Raw genomic sequence first — 17459 nt, forward strand, 5'->3', positions numbered from 1 at the left:
CATGATGGTAATTTTTTTACATTGATGTTTTAATATAGTAACAGGAAATAGATTTCACTTATTATGATGAGGTGATGGGAGTGTAGACTGTAGAACTGATTAATAGTCTGTCAGTTCATGATCAAAAGTTTTAATTTACTTTTGGGTTGTATTTAGTAACTGGAAATATGGTTTATTTCTCCAGATGAGGTGATGGGAGGTGTGGAAGTGTGGACAATGGAATTAATAATTCTGTTATACCTTCACCGGGTTACCAGTGCCCACCCCCGGGCCATTGCTAGACAAGCATCACTTCAGACTCTCACGACGGATCCGTATCCTTTTTTACTGCATGCTTCGTATCCACTGACTTTTTGTTGCATTACTTTTAAAGTATAGATATCTTGATACAAAAATGACTGGTATATAGTAAAGTTTACAAACAGACAGTTGTACTTGCAATTAAATGATGGAAATAATTAGGATTCAAAACAGCAGCCACTGTTTATAGAATTTCACTGCTTTGTAGAGTGTAACAAGAGTGCTATTCAAAGAAGAGTAGTACTGAATGCTCATTTGTGTAGCAAGCTTATATTTTTTTCATATTTTTAGAAATGAACAATGCATGAAACACCAACCATTCTTGTCTTCACATACACTACACATCACATTCACTCCCCACATCACTAACATCAACACAAAAGCAACACACAAACTAAGTGCCCTAAGAACACTAACTAGACCAGATTTAGACAAGAAAAAGGACCCCTGAATATCTTTTACAAACAGTTCATCTTCTTCACTCTAAACTGGGCTGTATTTTGCATGGTCTTCCACTTTTTCAAAAATAAATATAATTGAACTGTAATCACGCAATATAGTCCGCTTAGAACAAACACTGGCTACCCAGCAACCACAAACATTCGGCATCTTTACCCTGAATCAAAGATCATCCCAATAAAGTCCCACCACAACATGCTTAGCACTCAGTTCTGTGCAACAGCACTAGACCCCTCCCACTTTATAACTGACCACCAACCCCAAGTAGAAATGTTGAGCCTTTATCACTCAAAATCTTTTTCACTCCATCCTTCCACCTCCTATTTGGTCTCTCACTTCTTGTTCCCTCCACCTCTGACACATATATCCTCTTTGTCAATCTTTCCTTACTCATTCTTTCCATGTGTCCAAACCATTTCAACACACCCTCTTCTGCTCTTTCAACCACACTTTTTATTACCAAACATCTCTCTTACCCTTTTATTACTTACTTGATCAAACCACCTCACACCACAAATATATTGTCATCAAACATTTCATTTCCAACACATCCACCCTCCTCTGCACAACCCTATCTATATCTATAGCCCATGCCTTGCAACAGTATATCATTGTTGGAATCATTATTCCTTCAAACATACCCATTTTTGCTCTGAGATAACATTCTCGCCTTCCACACATTCTTCAGTGCTCCCAGAACCTTTGCTCCCTTCCCCTGCCTGTGACTCACTTCTGCTTCCACGGTTCAATCCACTGCTAAGTCCACTCCCAGGTATCAAAACACTTTACTTCCTCCATTTTTTCTCCATTCAAACTTACCTTTCAATTAACTTGTCCCTCAATCCAACTGAGCCTAATAACCTTACTCTTATTCACACCTACTGTCAACTTTCTTCTTTCACACACTTTACCATACTCATTCACTAACTTCTGCAGTTTCTCACCCGAATCAGCCACCAGTGCCGTATCATCAGCGAACAACAACTGACTCACTTCCCAAGCCCTCTTATCCACAACAGACTGCATACTTGCCCCTCTCTCCAAAACTCTTGCATTCACCTCTCTAGCCACCCCATCCATAAACAAATTTAACGTCCATGGAGACATCATGCACCCCTGCCGCAAACCGACATTCACTGGGAACCAATCACTTTCCTTTAGTTTGTGTCATTGTTAATAAGGTATTGATGATGGGAACATGATAAACCTTTATTTTGTTTTTCTTCTGCCTTCTTGCTTAAACTGATCATCAGTTAACACTTTCCCACGTGTCTTATTTTATTATGCTAGTACAGTAAACTCTCAATTTAATGGAGTGATAGAGGGAGGGGGTTTCCTTTAATGCCAAAAGTCCATTAGATAAAATCTAACATGTGGGCCATTTTTTAATAGAATATACAGAACACGTGCTTTCTTTTAACCCCTCTATCACTTGTTGCCATTTGAATTGTAATGATTGCAAGATTATTTGATAAAAAGTCACAGTTCTCTGTATCCAACTTGACTGCATAATAGCTTGAGGCAGACTGAGACTGAAGCAAAGAGAGTATGCTCCACGCTACCAAAAACAAGTGCGACATGAAATGCGCATGGTGCAGTGTTTGAGATATTATTCTTTTGTATTTTTATAAATTAACGTATTATTATTTGCCTGGTCTGTTAAATTTGAAATCTGTTATATTGGGGTCCGTTAAATTGAGGGTTTACTGTACTTAGTGACTTTCTTATAATACTTGACCAGCAAACAGCACAATTTTTATTAATAATATCAGTGGATCGTAGACCTTGACCATGGTGATAGTTAAATTCCAAAGTGTGTGAGGAATATTCTGTGCATGGCTTACATGATATAGTAAGATGGATGCCTAGTTGGTGTAAATAAAATCAATTAATCCTTGACTGTGTAATACAGCTGGCCAAATAGCAATGCTTCTGGGACAACAGCTCGTAAACAGTTATTGGAAGAGAAACATGCAGGATTTGTACGAGAGGCCCTGCCAGAACTTCTGAGTCTGCTGGCTGGGGTAAGATGATACCCTCTTTTTGTATTCTCCACACCTTCCCTGCCTCTCCATTCCTGTATCTTTCTTCATGGAGTTCAGAAGCTGGTAAGAGAGTTTAGGAGAGGTTGTATATAGGGAGATATTGTATAGTAAATGTGAACGAAAATAAGATGATGAAGTGATGAGGCGAAGCAGGGGGATGAGGTACAAAAGTTTGTGTGTCAGGTTGAATGGGAATGACATGGAGGAAGTGGAGTGCTTTTGGTATCCAAGAATGGAATTGACATGAGATAGAACTAGGGATAAAAGTGAATTGTGGCTGGAAGTGGCTAAGGTCCTAGGAACATTAACCCTTTAACATCTGCTCATCATTTTTTCCTTTCTTAAATAATTAAGGTTATTAACCCTGAAGATGTTTTTATCCTTGCAGAATGAGCGCTAAACAGTACAAAAGTAAATTTGTAATACCCTCAGAGGGGCTACTGCTTCAAAGTTATCAGACCGAAGAAAGATCAGTGTTGCTCTCACATGCCTTGATATTACTTTTTTCTACCTTACATGTTGATGAAATGATACTAATTTTTTTTTCCTTTTATAAGTGTTTTTTTTATACTCGACCACTGTTTCCTACATCAGTGAAGTAGTGCCAGGAAACAGATGAAAAATGGCCCATCCTCTTTTATACACACACACACACACACACACACACACACACACACACACATATACCTGTACGTTTCGGCGTATACATATATATATACATACACAGGCATATGCATGTTTACACATGTACATAATTCATACTTGCTGTGTGGATCAGGTGTTTGCTTTGAAAAATGTATGTGAGAAATACTTAGAAAAGCAAATGGATTTATCTGTAGCATTTATGGATCTGGAGAAGGCATATGATAGAGTTGATAGAGATGCTCTGTGGAAGGTATTAAGAATATATGTCGTGGGAGGTAAGTTGCTTGAAGCAATGAAAAGTTTTTATCGAGGATGTAAGGCATGTGTACGTGTAGGAAGAGAGGAAAGTGATTGGTTCTCAGTGAATGTTGGTTTGCGGCAGGGGTGCTTGATGTCTCCATGGTTGTTTAATTTGTTTATGGATGGGGTTGTTAGGGAGGTGAATGTAAGAGTCTTGGGAAGAGGGGCAAGTATGCAGTCTGTTGTGGATGAGAGAGCTTGGGAAGTGAGGCAGTTGTTGTTCGCTGATGATACAGCGCTGGTGGCTGATTTGTGTGAGAAACTGCAGAAGCTGGTGACTGAGTTTGGTAAACTGTGTTAAAGAAGAAAGCTGAGAGTAAATGTGAATAAGAGCAAGGTTATTAGGTACAGTAGGGTTGAGGGACTAGTCAATTGGGAGGTAAGTTTGAATGGAGAAAGACTGGAGGAAGTGAAGTGATTTAGATATCTGGGATTGGATTTAGCAGTGGATGGAACCATGGAAGCGGAAGTGAAACATAGGATGGGGGAGGGGGCGAAAGTTTTGGGAGCATTGAAAAATGTGTGGAGGTTGAGAACGTTATCTTGGAAAGCAAAAATGAGTATGTTTGAAGGAATAGTGGTTCCAACAATGTTATATGGTTGCGAGGCATGGGCTATAGATAGAGTTGTGTGCAGGAGGGTGGATGTGCTGGAAATGAGATGTTTGAGGACAATACTTGGTGTGAGGTGGTTTGATCGTGTAAGTAATGAAAGGGTAAGAGAGATGTGTGGTAATAAAAAGTGTGGTTGAGAGAGCAGAAGAGGGTGTTTTGAAATGGTTTTGTCACATGGAGAGAATGAGTGAGAAAAGATTGGCCAAGAGGATATATGTGTCAGAGGTGGAGGGAACGAGGAGAAGTGGGAGACCAAATTGGAGGTGGAAGGATGCAGTGAAAAAGATTTTGAGTGATTGGGGCCTGAACATGCAGGAGGGTGAAAGATGTGCAAGGAATAGAGTGAATTGGAATGATGTGGTATACCGGGATCGATGTGCTGTCAGTGGATTGAACCAAGGCATGTGAAGTGTCTGGGGTAAACCTTGGAAAGTTGTGTGGGTCCTGGATGTGGAAAGGGAGCTATGGGCTCGGTGCATTATACATGACAGCTAGAGACTGAGTGTGAACGAATGTGGCCTTTGTTGTCTTTTCCTAGCGCTACTTCGCCCACATGTGGGAGGAGGGGGTTTTCATTTCATGCGTGGTGGGGTGGCGACGGGAATGAATAAGGGCAAACTATGGATTATGTATATGTGTATATATGTATATGTCTGTGTGTATATATATGTATACATGGAGATGTATAGGTATGTATATGTGTGTGTGTGTGTGGACGTGTATGTATATATATATGTATGTGGGTGGGTTGGGCCATTCTTTTGTCTGTTTCCTTGTGCTACCTCGCTAATGCCTGAGACAGCGACAAAGTAATAAAAAAAATATGATTATTTATTTATCATACTTTGTTACTGTCTCATTTCCAGCACATCCACCCTCCTCCGCACAATGCCTCGCAACCATATAGCATTGTTGGAACCACTATTCCTTCAAACATACCCATTTTTGCTTTCCAAGATAACGTTCTCGGCTTCCACACATTTTTCAACACTCAAAACTTTCGTCTCCTCCCCCACCCTATGATTCACTTCCGCTTCCATGGTTCCATCTGCTACCAAATCCACTCCCAGATATCTAAAACACTTCACTTCCTCCAGTTTTTCTCCATTGAAACTTACCTTCAAATTGACTTGTCCCTCAACCTTTCTTTACCTAATAACCTTGCTCTTATTCACATTTACTCTCATCTCTCTTCTTTCACACACTTTACCAAACTCAGTCACCAGTTTCTGCAGTTTTTCACTTGAATCAGCCACCAGTGCTGTATCATCAGCAAACAACAACTGACTCACTTCCCAAGCTCTCTCATCCACAACAGACTCCATACTTGCCCCTCTTTCCAAAACTCTTGCATTCACCTCCCTAATGACCCCATCCGTAAACAAATTAAACAACCATAGACACATCACACACCCCTGCCGCCAACTGACATTAAATGAGAACCAATCACTTTCCTCTCTTCCTACTCATACACATGCCGTACATCCTCGATAAAAACTTTTCACTGCTTCTAACAACTTGCATCCCAAACCATATATTCTTAATACCTTCCACAGAGCATCTCTATCAACTCTATCATATGCCTTCTCCAGATCCATAAATGCTACAGATAAATCCATTTGCTTTTCTAAGTATTTCTCACATACATTCTTCAAAGCAAACACCTGATCCACACATCCTCTACCACTTCTGAAACCACCCTGCTCTTCCCCAATCTAATGCTCTGTACATGCCTTCACCCTCTCATTCAATACCCTACTATATAATTTTCCAGAAATACTCAACAAACTTATACCTCTGTAATTTGAGCACTCAACTTTATCCCCCTTGCCTTTATACAGTGGCACTATGCATGCATTCCACCAATCCTCAGGCACCTTGCCATGAGTCATACATACATTAGATATCCTTACCAGCAAGTCAGCAACACAGTCACCCCCTTTTTTGATAAATTCCACTGCAATATCATCCAAACCCATGGCCTTGCCAGCTTTCATCTTCTGCAAAGCTTTTACTACCTCTTCTCTGTTTACCAGATCATTCTCCCAAACCCTCTCACTTCGTACACCACCTCGACCAAAACACTATATATCTGCCACTCTATCATCTAACACATTCAACAAACCTTCAAAATACTCACTCCATCTCCTTCTCACATCACCACTACTTGTTATCACCTCCCCATTATCCCCCTAGACCGATGTTCCCATTTGTTCTTTTGTCTTACGCACTTTATTTACCTCCTTCCAAAACATCTTTTTATTCTCCCCAAAATTTAATGATACTCTCTCATTTGCCCTCTTTTTCACCTCTTGCACCTATCCCTTGACCTCCTGCCTTTCTTTTATACATCTCCCAGTCATTTGCATTATTTCCCTGCAAAACTCGTCCAAATGCCTCTCACTTCTCTTTCACTAATAATCTTACTTCATCCCACCCCTCACAGTCCTTTCTAATCTGCCCACCTCCCACGCTTCTCATGCCACAAGCATCTTTTGCGCAATCCATCACTGCATCCCTAAATACATCCCATTCCTCCCCCACTCCCCTTACGTCCTTTGCTCTCACCTTTTTCCATTCTGCACTCAGTCTTTCCTTGTACTTCCTCTACTTCCTCACACAAGTCTCCTTCCCAAGCTCACTTACTCTCACCACTCTCTTCACCCCAACTTTCTTCTTTTTTGAAAACCTCTACAAATCTTCACCTTCGCCTCCACAAGGTAATGAGGAAACGTCCCTCCATTTGCACCTCTCAGCACATAAACATCCAAAAGTCTCTCTTTCGTGTGCCTATCAGTTAACACATAATCCAATAACGTTCTCTGACCATCTCTCCTACTTACATACATATACTTATGTATATCTCTCTATTTAAACCAGGTATTCCCAATCACCAGTCCTTTTTCAGCACACAAATCCACAAGCTCTTCACCATTTCCATTTACGACACTGAACACCCCATGTACACTAATTACTCCCTCAACTGCCACATACTCACCTTTGCTTTCAAATCACCCATCAGCATAACCCAGTCTCGTGCATCAAAACTACTAAGACACTCACTCAGCTGCTCCCAAAACACTTGCTCCTCCTAATCTTTCTTCTCATCCCCAGGTGCATGAAAGTATTAATGGAGAGGAGGCCTACCTCTATATGCGACATATGCAATGTTAGTATTATCATGGAACAAGTACAAATGGAATGCCAGAAATACAGGAGTCTCAGAGTCAAAAATGGATTATATTATGACAATTGAAGGAGTGAAAGCATTGGAGGAATTTTTGTCACTTGTGTTAAATAGGCTGATGAGTTTTTAAAAGGAAGTCAATGTATGTAATTTTAGAAAAGCAGTTTTAAGTTTTTCGATATTCAAAGGAAATCGAAATGTATAGTTCTGCGTAAGTAGGTTTGAGCTTTTAGAGATTTTTACTTGTTAAAAAGTGCTGAATAACCTTTAGTTCCTGGTACCTCAGAAAGTCCACAAAATCAGTCAATCAAGAACATGATGATGCTGATGTCCTTCTTTTCATTTTAAGAAAGTGGAACTGATTTGTTAGTCTGAAATAGAACTGATTTATCATAATAGATTTTCCCCAGAAACTACAATGGATGGTTCAGCCTATTTCATCCTATTTTCATTTATTTGCAAGAATTAAAGATTCTTTGGTTAGAATGATAACCTCCAGTTACAAGCATGCCTACATGCACAGATGCTTGGCAAAAAAATGACCGGAGTATTATATATGTGTACCATGAGTGCATTGACCCATTGTGCATTAGTTTTAAACATCTTAGTGATAGGATAGCATTCCGAAAATGAAAATATGTCAGTGTTCCCATCAACTTTTTGCGGTTAGGGTTCTTGTACATCTTATTTAGTGAAGACACTTACAGAGAGAAAAATATGGGTTATATATTTTGTTCTGTCTGTGTTTGTTGGTCCTGAATTAGGTGTTTTCTTCCATATTTACATAGTTGTGGAGTTGACCATATATATGTACACTAGCATCTTGAAAGAAAAATATTTCCGTCATGTGGTAGTATAGTATGGTTACCTGCTGCATGTCATCAACTTAATGCTTAGAAAAATGCAGGCAATCCACAAGACATGGAATATCATATGACATTACAGGAAAACTCAAACTATCATACTGCACAATTCACACTTGCTTTAAATGGAATAGAAATATTATGCATGCACACTTACCTGCACTGAATATGTATATCATGTGATTTAGGCCTAAAACTTAGAAGTATCATCTGGAAATGGATTTTCTGATAGTTCTTATCATTTCATCATATATAACAGTTACATATATGATGTTAAAGCATGATGCATGGATGGATACTTTTGAAAAGGTTTTCTGACTACCATAAACCTCTTTACCTTTTCCGAATTCCTATGAGGCTACTGAACTGTTTGAATCCTTCCTTTCTAAAAGTTTGTGCATGTGTCTGTAATAGATCTTAGTTTTAATGAGAAGGCATTGGTCATGGGGTTGAGGTGGAGAAAGAGTTAAAGATGAAAATGATTTTTGGCATCGTAAGGAAAGAAGTATGACTTGTTCCCACTTCATTATTGGTTTCTTTTCTACAGCATCTCCAAATTGAAGACACTGAAAAGAAGAAAAAATCAAGTGAAAAGCGTACACCTCGAGAACTTCTGTGCTTTATGAAGAGTGCTGGGGTTCTGTCAGTAGATGTTGTTAAATCTCTTGGATTTGTAATTGGTACTTCAGTACAAGGAGATAAGTAAGTGAATGACTAGACTCATTATTTTATGCATCATTGCTTTTGTATTGATTTATTTTATTTATTATACTTGTCATAAAGAAGAAGCAGGCTGATGCTTTATAAGATGGAGAAATTACTCACTTTGTATTGTGTAGATGGAAGATTAGATTCAACAGTGTGTGCTGCTAAGTATCATGGTGATATAAGCAAAAACTAGAAGTATCTTTGAATATGTTAAAGGAAAGTGTGATAATATGTGACCTGTCACTGACAGTTCAGTAGATTTAAGGCTTGTACTATTTTTCATTATGTTAAAGTGAGTCTTAATGTTACAAAGATTTTTTGTAGTTTGTAACTTCTTTCCCATATTTCTATTGCTCATTCGGTTTGTGTTTTAAGTGTGTTGGTGTTGCAGTCTGGAGTTTGGGTTGTTGTAAATGTGATGAGTAAGTATGATACTGTATGCAGCATATGATATCGATAGAAAACTGGTGCCCATGCAATATAGTATTTGGAGAAAATGAACTAGTAACCAGGAAAGGAAGTCTCATCTCTTCCAGTTGATGGTATTTTGGGTGAATTTTCATGGTTTTTGATTTCATGAAATTTTGACTTTCCATAATCAAGTAAGTTACCCTTTTGTAAGTTAGGGAGATTCTGTTGTATGGGACTCTGGCGACAGGTTAATGACAATGTTGATTCCCAAGTACTTCTCACACACTGAATTCTTTAACATATTTCCAGCTTGGTAATAATCATATCAAGGCTGTCTTTCACTTTGTCCTATCCTCATTACTGTACATTTGTGTTGGTTGACCTTCCATCTAGGTCCTGTTTAGGTCCCTTTGTCAGCTGATGAGTCTTCCTCACTTTTCACTTCCTTCATAATCTTTGCACCATCTGTAAATATATTCAGTTGGGATTCCATACCTTCATGCAAGTCATTGATATAGATCAAGAAGAGTAATGGTCCCATAGCCAAATTCTGTGGCATTCTGCTGGTCATCTCATCCCATGTGGAAAAGGCTCCTCTAACATGCATCCTTTGTTACCTCCCTCTGAAATAATCTTCAGTCTTTTGTAGGGATTTCCTCCTATTCTTGCCTGGTGATCCAGCTTTAAAACAGCCTCCTGTGTGGTATAGTCTCAGATGCTTTCTGGCAGTCCAGATAGTCTACCCGGCCTACCTTCTTGTTCAGGACAGAGCTTACTCTCTTGTATAGTTCTAAGAAGTTAGTTGTTAGTTACACATGACATTAACCTGAAACCATTTTGTCCCATACTAAATGTAAATGTAGCCTTCAGCAATAACAATACTATAAAGAATATCTTAATAAAAAAGCCCACCATGAAATTCTGTGAGCTGTGTTTACAGAATACCTTGTAAAAATTATATCTTTTATGTTGGGGAGACTGGTAAGGATCTTTATGGACTTAAGCAACATAAATATAGTATAAGAACAGGACAAGAATCAGATGCTCTGTTTAGTCATGTTGAAAATTATGACCACTGTATTGACTGGAGTATTGCCAATTCAGTTATTTGCTGTAACACCCTTACCATGAGAAGTATCATTGAATCTTTTATCATTAGATACACAAAGAATTGTTACATTAATGTTAGCGAAGGTCTATACAAACTGGATAGTTTTATCGTAGGCAAAATTTGTAAGCATTTTCCTTTCCTGTCCACATAATAGAAATTTTATACCTGGCATGATGCCATACCTAAACACCACCATCCAGTAACACTTGTTTACCATTGGCATCTTAGGTATGTCTCTTCCTTGTATATCAAGAGCCTGCTATGTGTCTTCTTTCTCATTCTTGTATCTCCGCTGATGATGTGATCATCACACGAAAGTACACTTGGGAGCTTATCATGTCTCATTTTCGTAGTGGCTTTCTTCATGCATGTATATGTACATGTATGTCTGTGTATGTATATATGTGTATATGAGCGGAAGGATCTTTCTCCATCTGTTTTCTGGTGCTACCTTGCTGTAGCGGGAAATTATTATTATAATGATTATTTATTTATTTGTTATACTTTGTCGCTGTCTCTCGCGTTAGTGCGGTAGGGCAAGCAAACAGATGAAAGAATGGCCCAACCTACCCACATACACATGTATATACATAAACACCCACACACGCACATATACATACCTATACATTTTAATGTATACATACATATACATACACAGACATATACATATATACACATGCACATATTCATACTTGCTGCTTTCGTCCATTCCCGTCGCCACCCCACCACACGTGAAGTGGCACCCCACTCCTCCCATGCGCATGCAAGGTAGTGCTAGAAAAAGACAACAAGGCTTCATTTGTTCACAGACAGTCTCTAGCTGTCATATGTAATGCACCAAAACCACAGCTCCCTTTCCACATTCAGGCCTCACAAAACTTTCCATGGTGTACCCCAGACACTTCACATGCCATGGTTCAATCCATTAACAGCACATCAACCCCAATATACCACCTCGTTCCAATTCACCGCACTCCTTGCACACCTTTCACCCTCCTGCATTTTCAGGCCCCAGTTGCTCAAAATCTTTTTTTTACTCCATCCTTCCACCTCCAATTTGGTCTCCCACTCCTCCTCTTTCCCTTCACCTCTGACACATATATCCTCTTTGTCAGTCTTTCCTCACTCATTCTCTCCATGTGACCAAACCATTTCAATACACCCTCTTCTGCACTCTCAGCCACCTTTTTAGTACCACACATCTCTCTTACCCTTTCATTACTTACTCTATCAAACCACATCACACCACATATTGTCCTCAAACACTTCATTTCCTACACATCCACCCTCCTCCGCACAACCCTATCTATAGCCCATGCCTCGTTACATGCACATGTACATACATATACATTCACATACACAAACATATACCTATGCACACATGTCCATATTCATACCTGCTTGCCTTCATCCATACCTGGAGCTACCCCGCCCCTCAGGAAACAGCATTGCTACCCCCTGCTTCAGTGAGGTAGTGCCAGGAAAACAGACAAAAAAGGCCACATTTGTTCTCACTCAGTCTCTAGCTCTCATGTGTAATGCACCAAAACCACAACTCCATATCCACATCCAGGCCCCACAGGCTTTCCATGGTTTACCCCAGACGTTCCACATGCCCTGGTTCAGTCCATTGACAGTACATCAACCCCGGTATACTGTATCATTCCAATTCACTCTATTCCTTGCATGCCTCTCACCCTTCTGTATGTTGTGGCCCCGATCACTCAAAATCTTTTCTATCCATCCTGCCACTTCCAATTTGGTCTCCTGCTTTTCTGTCTTCCCGCCACCTCTGACATATATATCCTCTTTGTCAGTCTTTCCTCACTCATTCTGTCCATATTTTTTCTATACATTTTTGCCATTTTCTGTGTTAGCAAGGTAGTGTTAAGAACACGTTACACCACATATTGTCCTCATAGATTTAATTTACAACACATCACCCTCCTCCGTACAACCCTATCTTTAGCCCATGCCGCGCAATCATATAACATTGTTGGAACTACTATTTCTTCAAACATATCCTTTTTTGCTCTCCCTCACCCCCTTCTGCTCTCTCAACCTCTCTCTTTTTAGTTCCACACATTTCTTAACCTTTCATTACTTATTTGATCAAACCACCTCACACACATAATGTCCTCAAACATTTCGTTTCCAACACATCCACCCTCCTCCGTACAACCCTATCTATAGCCCATGCCTCACAGCCATATAACATTGTTGAAACTACTGTTCCTCCAAACATACCAATTTTGGCTCTTCAAGATACCATTTTCCTTCCACACATTCTTCACTTCCAGAACCTTCACCCCCTCCCCCACGCTGTGACTCACTTCCACTTTCATGGTTCCATTTGCTGTTAAAATCACTCCCAGATACACTTCACTTCCTCCAATTTTTCTCCATTCAAACTTACATCCCAACTAACTTGTCCCTCAACCCTACTGAACCTAATAAGCTTGCTGGTATTCACATTTACTCTCATCTTTCTTCTTTCACACACTTTTCCAAACTGTCACCAACCTCTGCAGCTTTTCACTCGAATCAGCCAATAGAGCTGTATCATCGGCAAACAATAACTGACACACTTCCCAGGACCTCTCATCCCCTACGGACTGCATACTCACCCCTCACTCCAAAACTCTTGCATTAGGTCCCTAACCACCCCATCCATAAACAAATTAAACAACAGTGTGGACATCACACACCCCTGCCGCAGACTGACGTTCGTTAGGAACCAATCACTTTCCTCTCATCACACATCCCTGCTGCAGACCAACATTCACTAGGAACCAGTCACTCTCCTTTCTTCCTACTCGTACACATGCCTTACATCCTTAGTAAAAACTTTTCACTGCTTCTAGCAACTTACCTCCAACACCATATACTCGTAAGACCTTCCACAAAGCATCTCCATCAACCCTATCATATGCCTTCAGCAGATCCATAAATGCTACCAATAAATCCATCTGTTTCTCTAAGTTTTTCTCTCACACATTCTTCAAAGCAAACACCTAATCTACACATCCTGTACCACATCTGAAAACGCACTGCTTTTCCTCAGCCTGATGCTCTATACATACCTTCACCCTCTCAATCACTACCCTTCCATATAATTTTCCAGTAATACTCAACAAACTTATGCCTTTGTAGTTTGAACACTCATCTTTATCCCCTTTACCTTTGTACAATGGCACTATGCATTCCACCAATCCTCCAGCACTTCAGCATGATCCACACACATTGAATATCATTACCAATCAATCAACCAAACAGTCACCCCCTTTTTTATATAAATTCCACTGCAATACCATCCAAACCCACCTCTTTGCTGGCTTTCATCTTCCACGAAGCTTTCACTACCTCTTCTATGTTTGCCAAACCATTCTCCTTGACCCTCTCACTTCGCACACCACCCTGACCAAAACACCCCGTATCTGCTACTCAGTCTTCAAACACATTCAACAAACTTTCAAAATACTCACTCCATCTCTTTACTTCATCATTACTTGTTATTACCTCCCCACTTGCCTCCTTCACCAATGTTCACATTTGTTCTCGTCTTATGCACGTTATTCACCTCCTTCCAAAACATTTTTTTATTCATTAAAATTTGATGATACTCTCTCACCTCAACTCTCCTTTGCTCTCTTTTTCACCTCTTGCACCTTTCTCTTAACCTTCTGCCGCTTTGAACTGCTTCCCTGCAAGTATCGTCCAAATGCCTCTTTTCTCTCTCACTAACAAACTTACTACTTCATCCAACCACTCACTATCCTTTTTAATCTGCCCATCTCCCACCTTTCTCATTCCACATGCATCTTTTGTGCAAGCCATCACTACTTCTGAAAATTTATCCCATTCCTCATCCACTCCCCTCACGTCATTTGCTTTCACCTTTTGCAATTTTACGCTCAGTCTCTCCTGGTACTTCATGACACAAGTTTCCTTTCCAAGCTCACTTACTCTCACCACTCTCTTCTCCCCAACATTCTCTCACCTTTTCTGGAAACCTCTACAGATCTTCACCTTTGCCTCCACAAGATAGTGATCAGACATCCCTCCAGTTGCCCCTCTCAGCACATTTACATTCAAAAGTATCTCTTTTACATGCCTATCAATTAACTCGTAATCCAATAATACCCTTTGACCATCTCTCCTGCTCACATACGTATGCTTATGTATATCTCTCTTTTTTTTTATTATACTTACTCGCTGTCTCCCGCGTTAGCAAGGTAGCGCAAGGAAACAGACGAAAGAATGGCCCAACCCGCCCACATACACATGTATATACATAAGCACCCACACATGCACATATACATACCTATACATTTCAACGTATACATTCATATACATACGCATACATATACATATACACATGTACATATCCATACTTGCTGCCTTCATCCATTCCCATCACCACCCCACCACACATAAAAATGGCACCTCCCCTCCCCCTTGCATGCATGAGGTAGCACTAGGAAAAGGCAACAAAGGCCCCATTCGTTCACACTCAGTCTCTAGCTGTCATGTAATAATGCACTGAAACCACAGCTCCCTTTCCACATCCAGGCCCCACAGAACTTTCCATGGTTTACCCCAGACGCTTCACATGCCCTGGTTCAATCCATTGACAGCACGTCGACCCCGGTATACCACATCATTCCAATTCACTCTATTCCTTGCATGCCTTTCACCCTCCTGCATGCTCAGGCCCCGATCACTCAAAATCTTTTTCACTCCATCTTTCCACCTCCAATTTGGTCTCTCACTTCTCCTCATTCCCTCCACCTCTGACACATATATCCTCTTGGTCAATCCTTCCTCACTCATTCTCTCCATGTGAACAAACCATTTCAAAACACCCTCTTCTGCTCTCTCAACCACACTCTTTTTATTTCCACACATCCCTCTTACCCTTATATTACTTACTCGGTCAAACCACCTCACACCACATATTGTCCTCAAACCTCTCATTTCCAACACATCCACCCTCCTGCGCACAACTGTATCCATAGTCCATGCCTCGCAGCCATACAACATTGTTGGAACCACTATTCCTTCAAACATACCCATTTTTGCTTTCCGAGATTATGTTCTCGACTTCCACACATTCTTCAAGGCTCCCAGAATTCCCCCCCCCCCCATGACTCACTTCCGCTTCGATGGTTCCATCCGCTGCCAAATCCACTCCCAGATATCTAAAACACTTCACTTCCTCCAGTTTTTCTCCATTCAAACTTATCTCCCAATTGACTTGACCTTCAACCCTACTGTACCTAATAACCTTGCTCTTATTCACATTTACTCTCAACTTTCTTCTTTCACACACTTTACCAAGCTCAGTCATCAGCTTCTGCAGTTTCTCACATGAATCAGCCACCAGTGCTGTATCATCAGCGAACAACAACTGACTCTTTTCCCAAGCTCTCTCATCCACAATAGACTGCATACTTGCCCCTCTTTCCAAAACCCTTGCATTCACCTCCCTAACCACCCCATCCATAAACAAATTAAACAACCATGGAGACATCACACACCCCTGCTGCAAACCTACATTCACTGAGAACCAATCACTTTCCTCTCTTCCTACACTTACACATGCCTTACATCCTTGATAAAAACTTTTCACTGCTTCTAACAACTTGCCTCCCACACCATATATTCTTAATACCTTCCACAGAGCATCTCTATCAACTCTGTCATATGCCTTCTCCAGATCCATAAATGCTACATACAAATCCATTTGTTTTTCTAAGTATTTCTCACATACATTCTTCAAAGCAAACACCTGATCCACACATTCTCTACCACTTCTGAAACCACACTGCTCTTCCCCAATCTGATGCTCTCAATCAAAACCCTATCATATAATTTCCCAGGAATACTCACCAAACTTATACCTCTGTAATTTGAGCACTCACCTTTGTCCCCTTTGCTTTTGTACAATGGCACTATGCAAGCATTCCGCCAATCCTCAGACACCTCACCTTAAATCATACATACATTAAATAACCTTACCACCCAGTCAACAATACAGTCACCCCCTTTTTTGATAAATTCCACTGCAGTGCCATCCAAACCCGCTGCCTTGCCGGCTTTCATCTTCCGCAAAGCTTTTATTACCTCTTCTCTGTTTCCCAAATCATCCTCCCTAACCCTCTCACTTTGCACACCACCTCAACCAAAACACCCTATATCTGCCACTTTATCATCAAACACATTCAACAAACCTTCAAAATACTCACTCCATCTCCTTCTCACATCACCACTACTTGTTATCACCTCCCCATTAGCCCCCTTCACTGAAGTTCCCATTTGTTCCCATGTCTTACGCACTTTATTTACCTCCTTCCAAAACATCTTTTTATTCTCCCTAAAAATTCAATGATACTCTCTCACCCCAACTCTCATTTGCCCTCTTTTTCACCTCTTGCACCTTTCTCTTGACCTCCTGCCTCTTTCTTTTATACATCTCCCACTCATTTGCATTATTTCCCTGCAAAAATCGTCCAAATGCCTCTCTCTTCTCTTTCGCTAATAATCTTACTTCTTCATCCCACCACTTACAACCCTTTCTAATCTGCCCACCTCCCACGCTTCTCATGTCACAAGCATCTTTTGCGCAAGCCATCACTGCTTCCCTAAATACATCCCATTCCTCCCCCACTCCCCTTACCTCCTTTGTTCTCACCTTTTTCCATTCTGTACTCAGTCACTCCTGGTGCTTCCTCACACAAGTCTCCTTCCCAAGCTCACTTACTCTCACCACTCTCTTCACCCCAACATTCTTCTTTTCTGAAAACCTCTACAAAT

The 17459-nt window shown here is 40.5% G+C and overlaps 1 protein-coding gene across 13 annotated transcripts in view; it reads left to right on the top strand.

The window, feature by feature from the left end:
• LOC139752964 (TBCC domain-containing protein 1-like) overlaps positions 1-17459 on the top strand; it is a 152165-nt gene that overhangs the window by 44370 nt on the left and 90336 nt on the right. For all 13 annotated transcript variants that reach the window (XM_071669107.1, XM_071669102.1, XM_071669113.1 and 10 more), the window contains 3 exons: positions 185-314; positions 2672-2783; positions 8961-9115. In XM_071669107.1, the coding sequence (XP_071525208.1) occupies positions 185-314; positions 2672-2783; positions 8961-9115 (397 nt within the window). The remainder of the gene's footprint in view (positions 1-184; positions 315-2671; positions 2784-8960; positions 9116-17459) is intronic.

The sequence above is a fragment of the Panulirus ornatus genome, chromosome 13, assembly GCF_036320965.1.
Source record: "Panulirus ornatus isolate Po-2019 chromosome 13, ASM3632096v1, whole genome shotgun sequence".
NCBI lineage: Eukaryota > Metazoa > Arthropoda > Malacostraca > Decapoda > Palinuridae > Panulirus > Panulirus ornatus.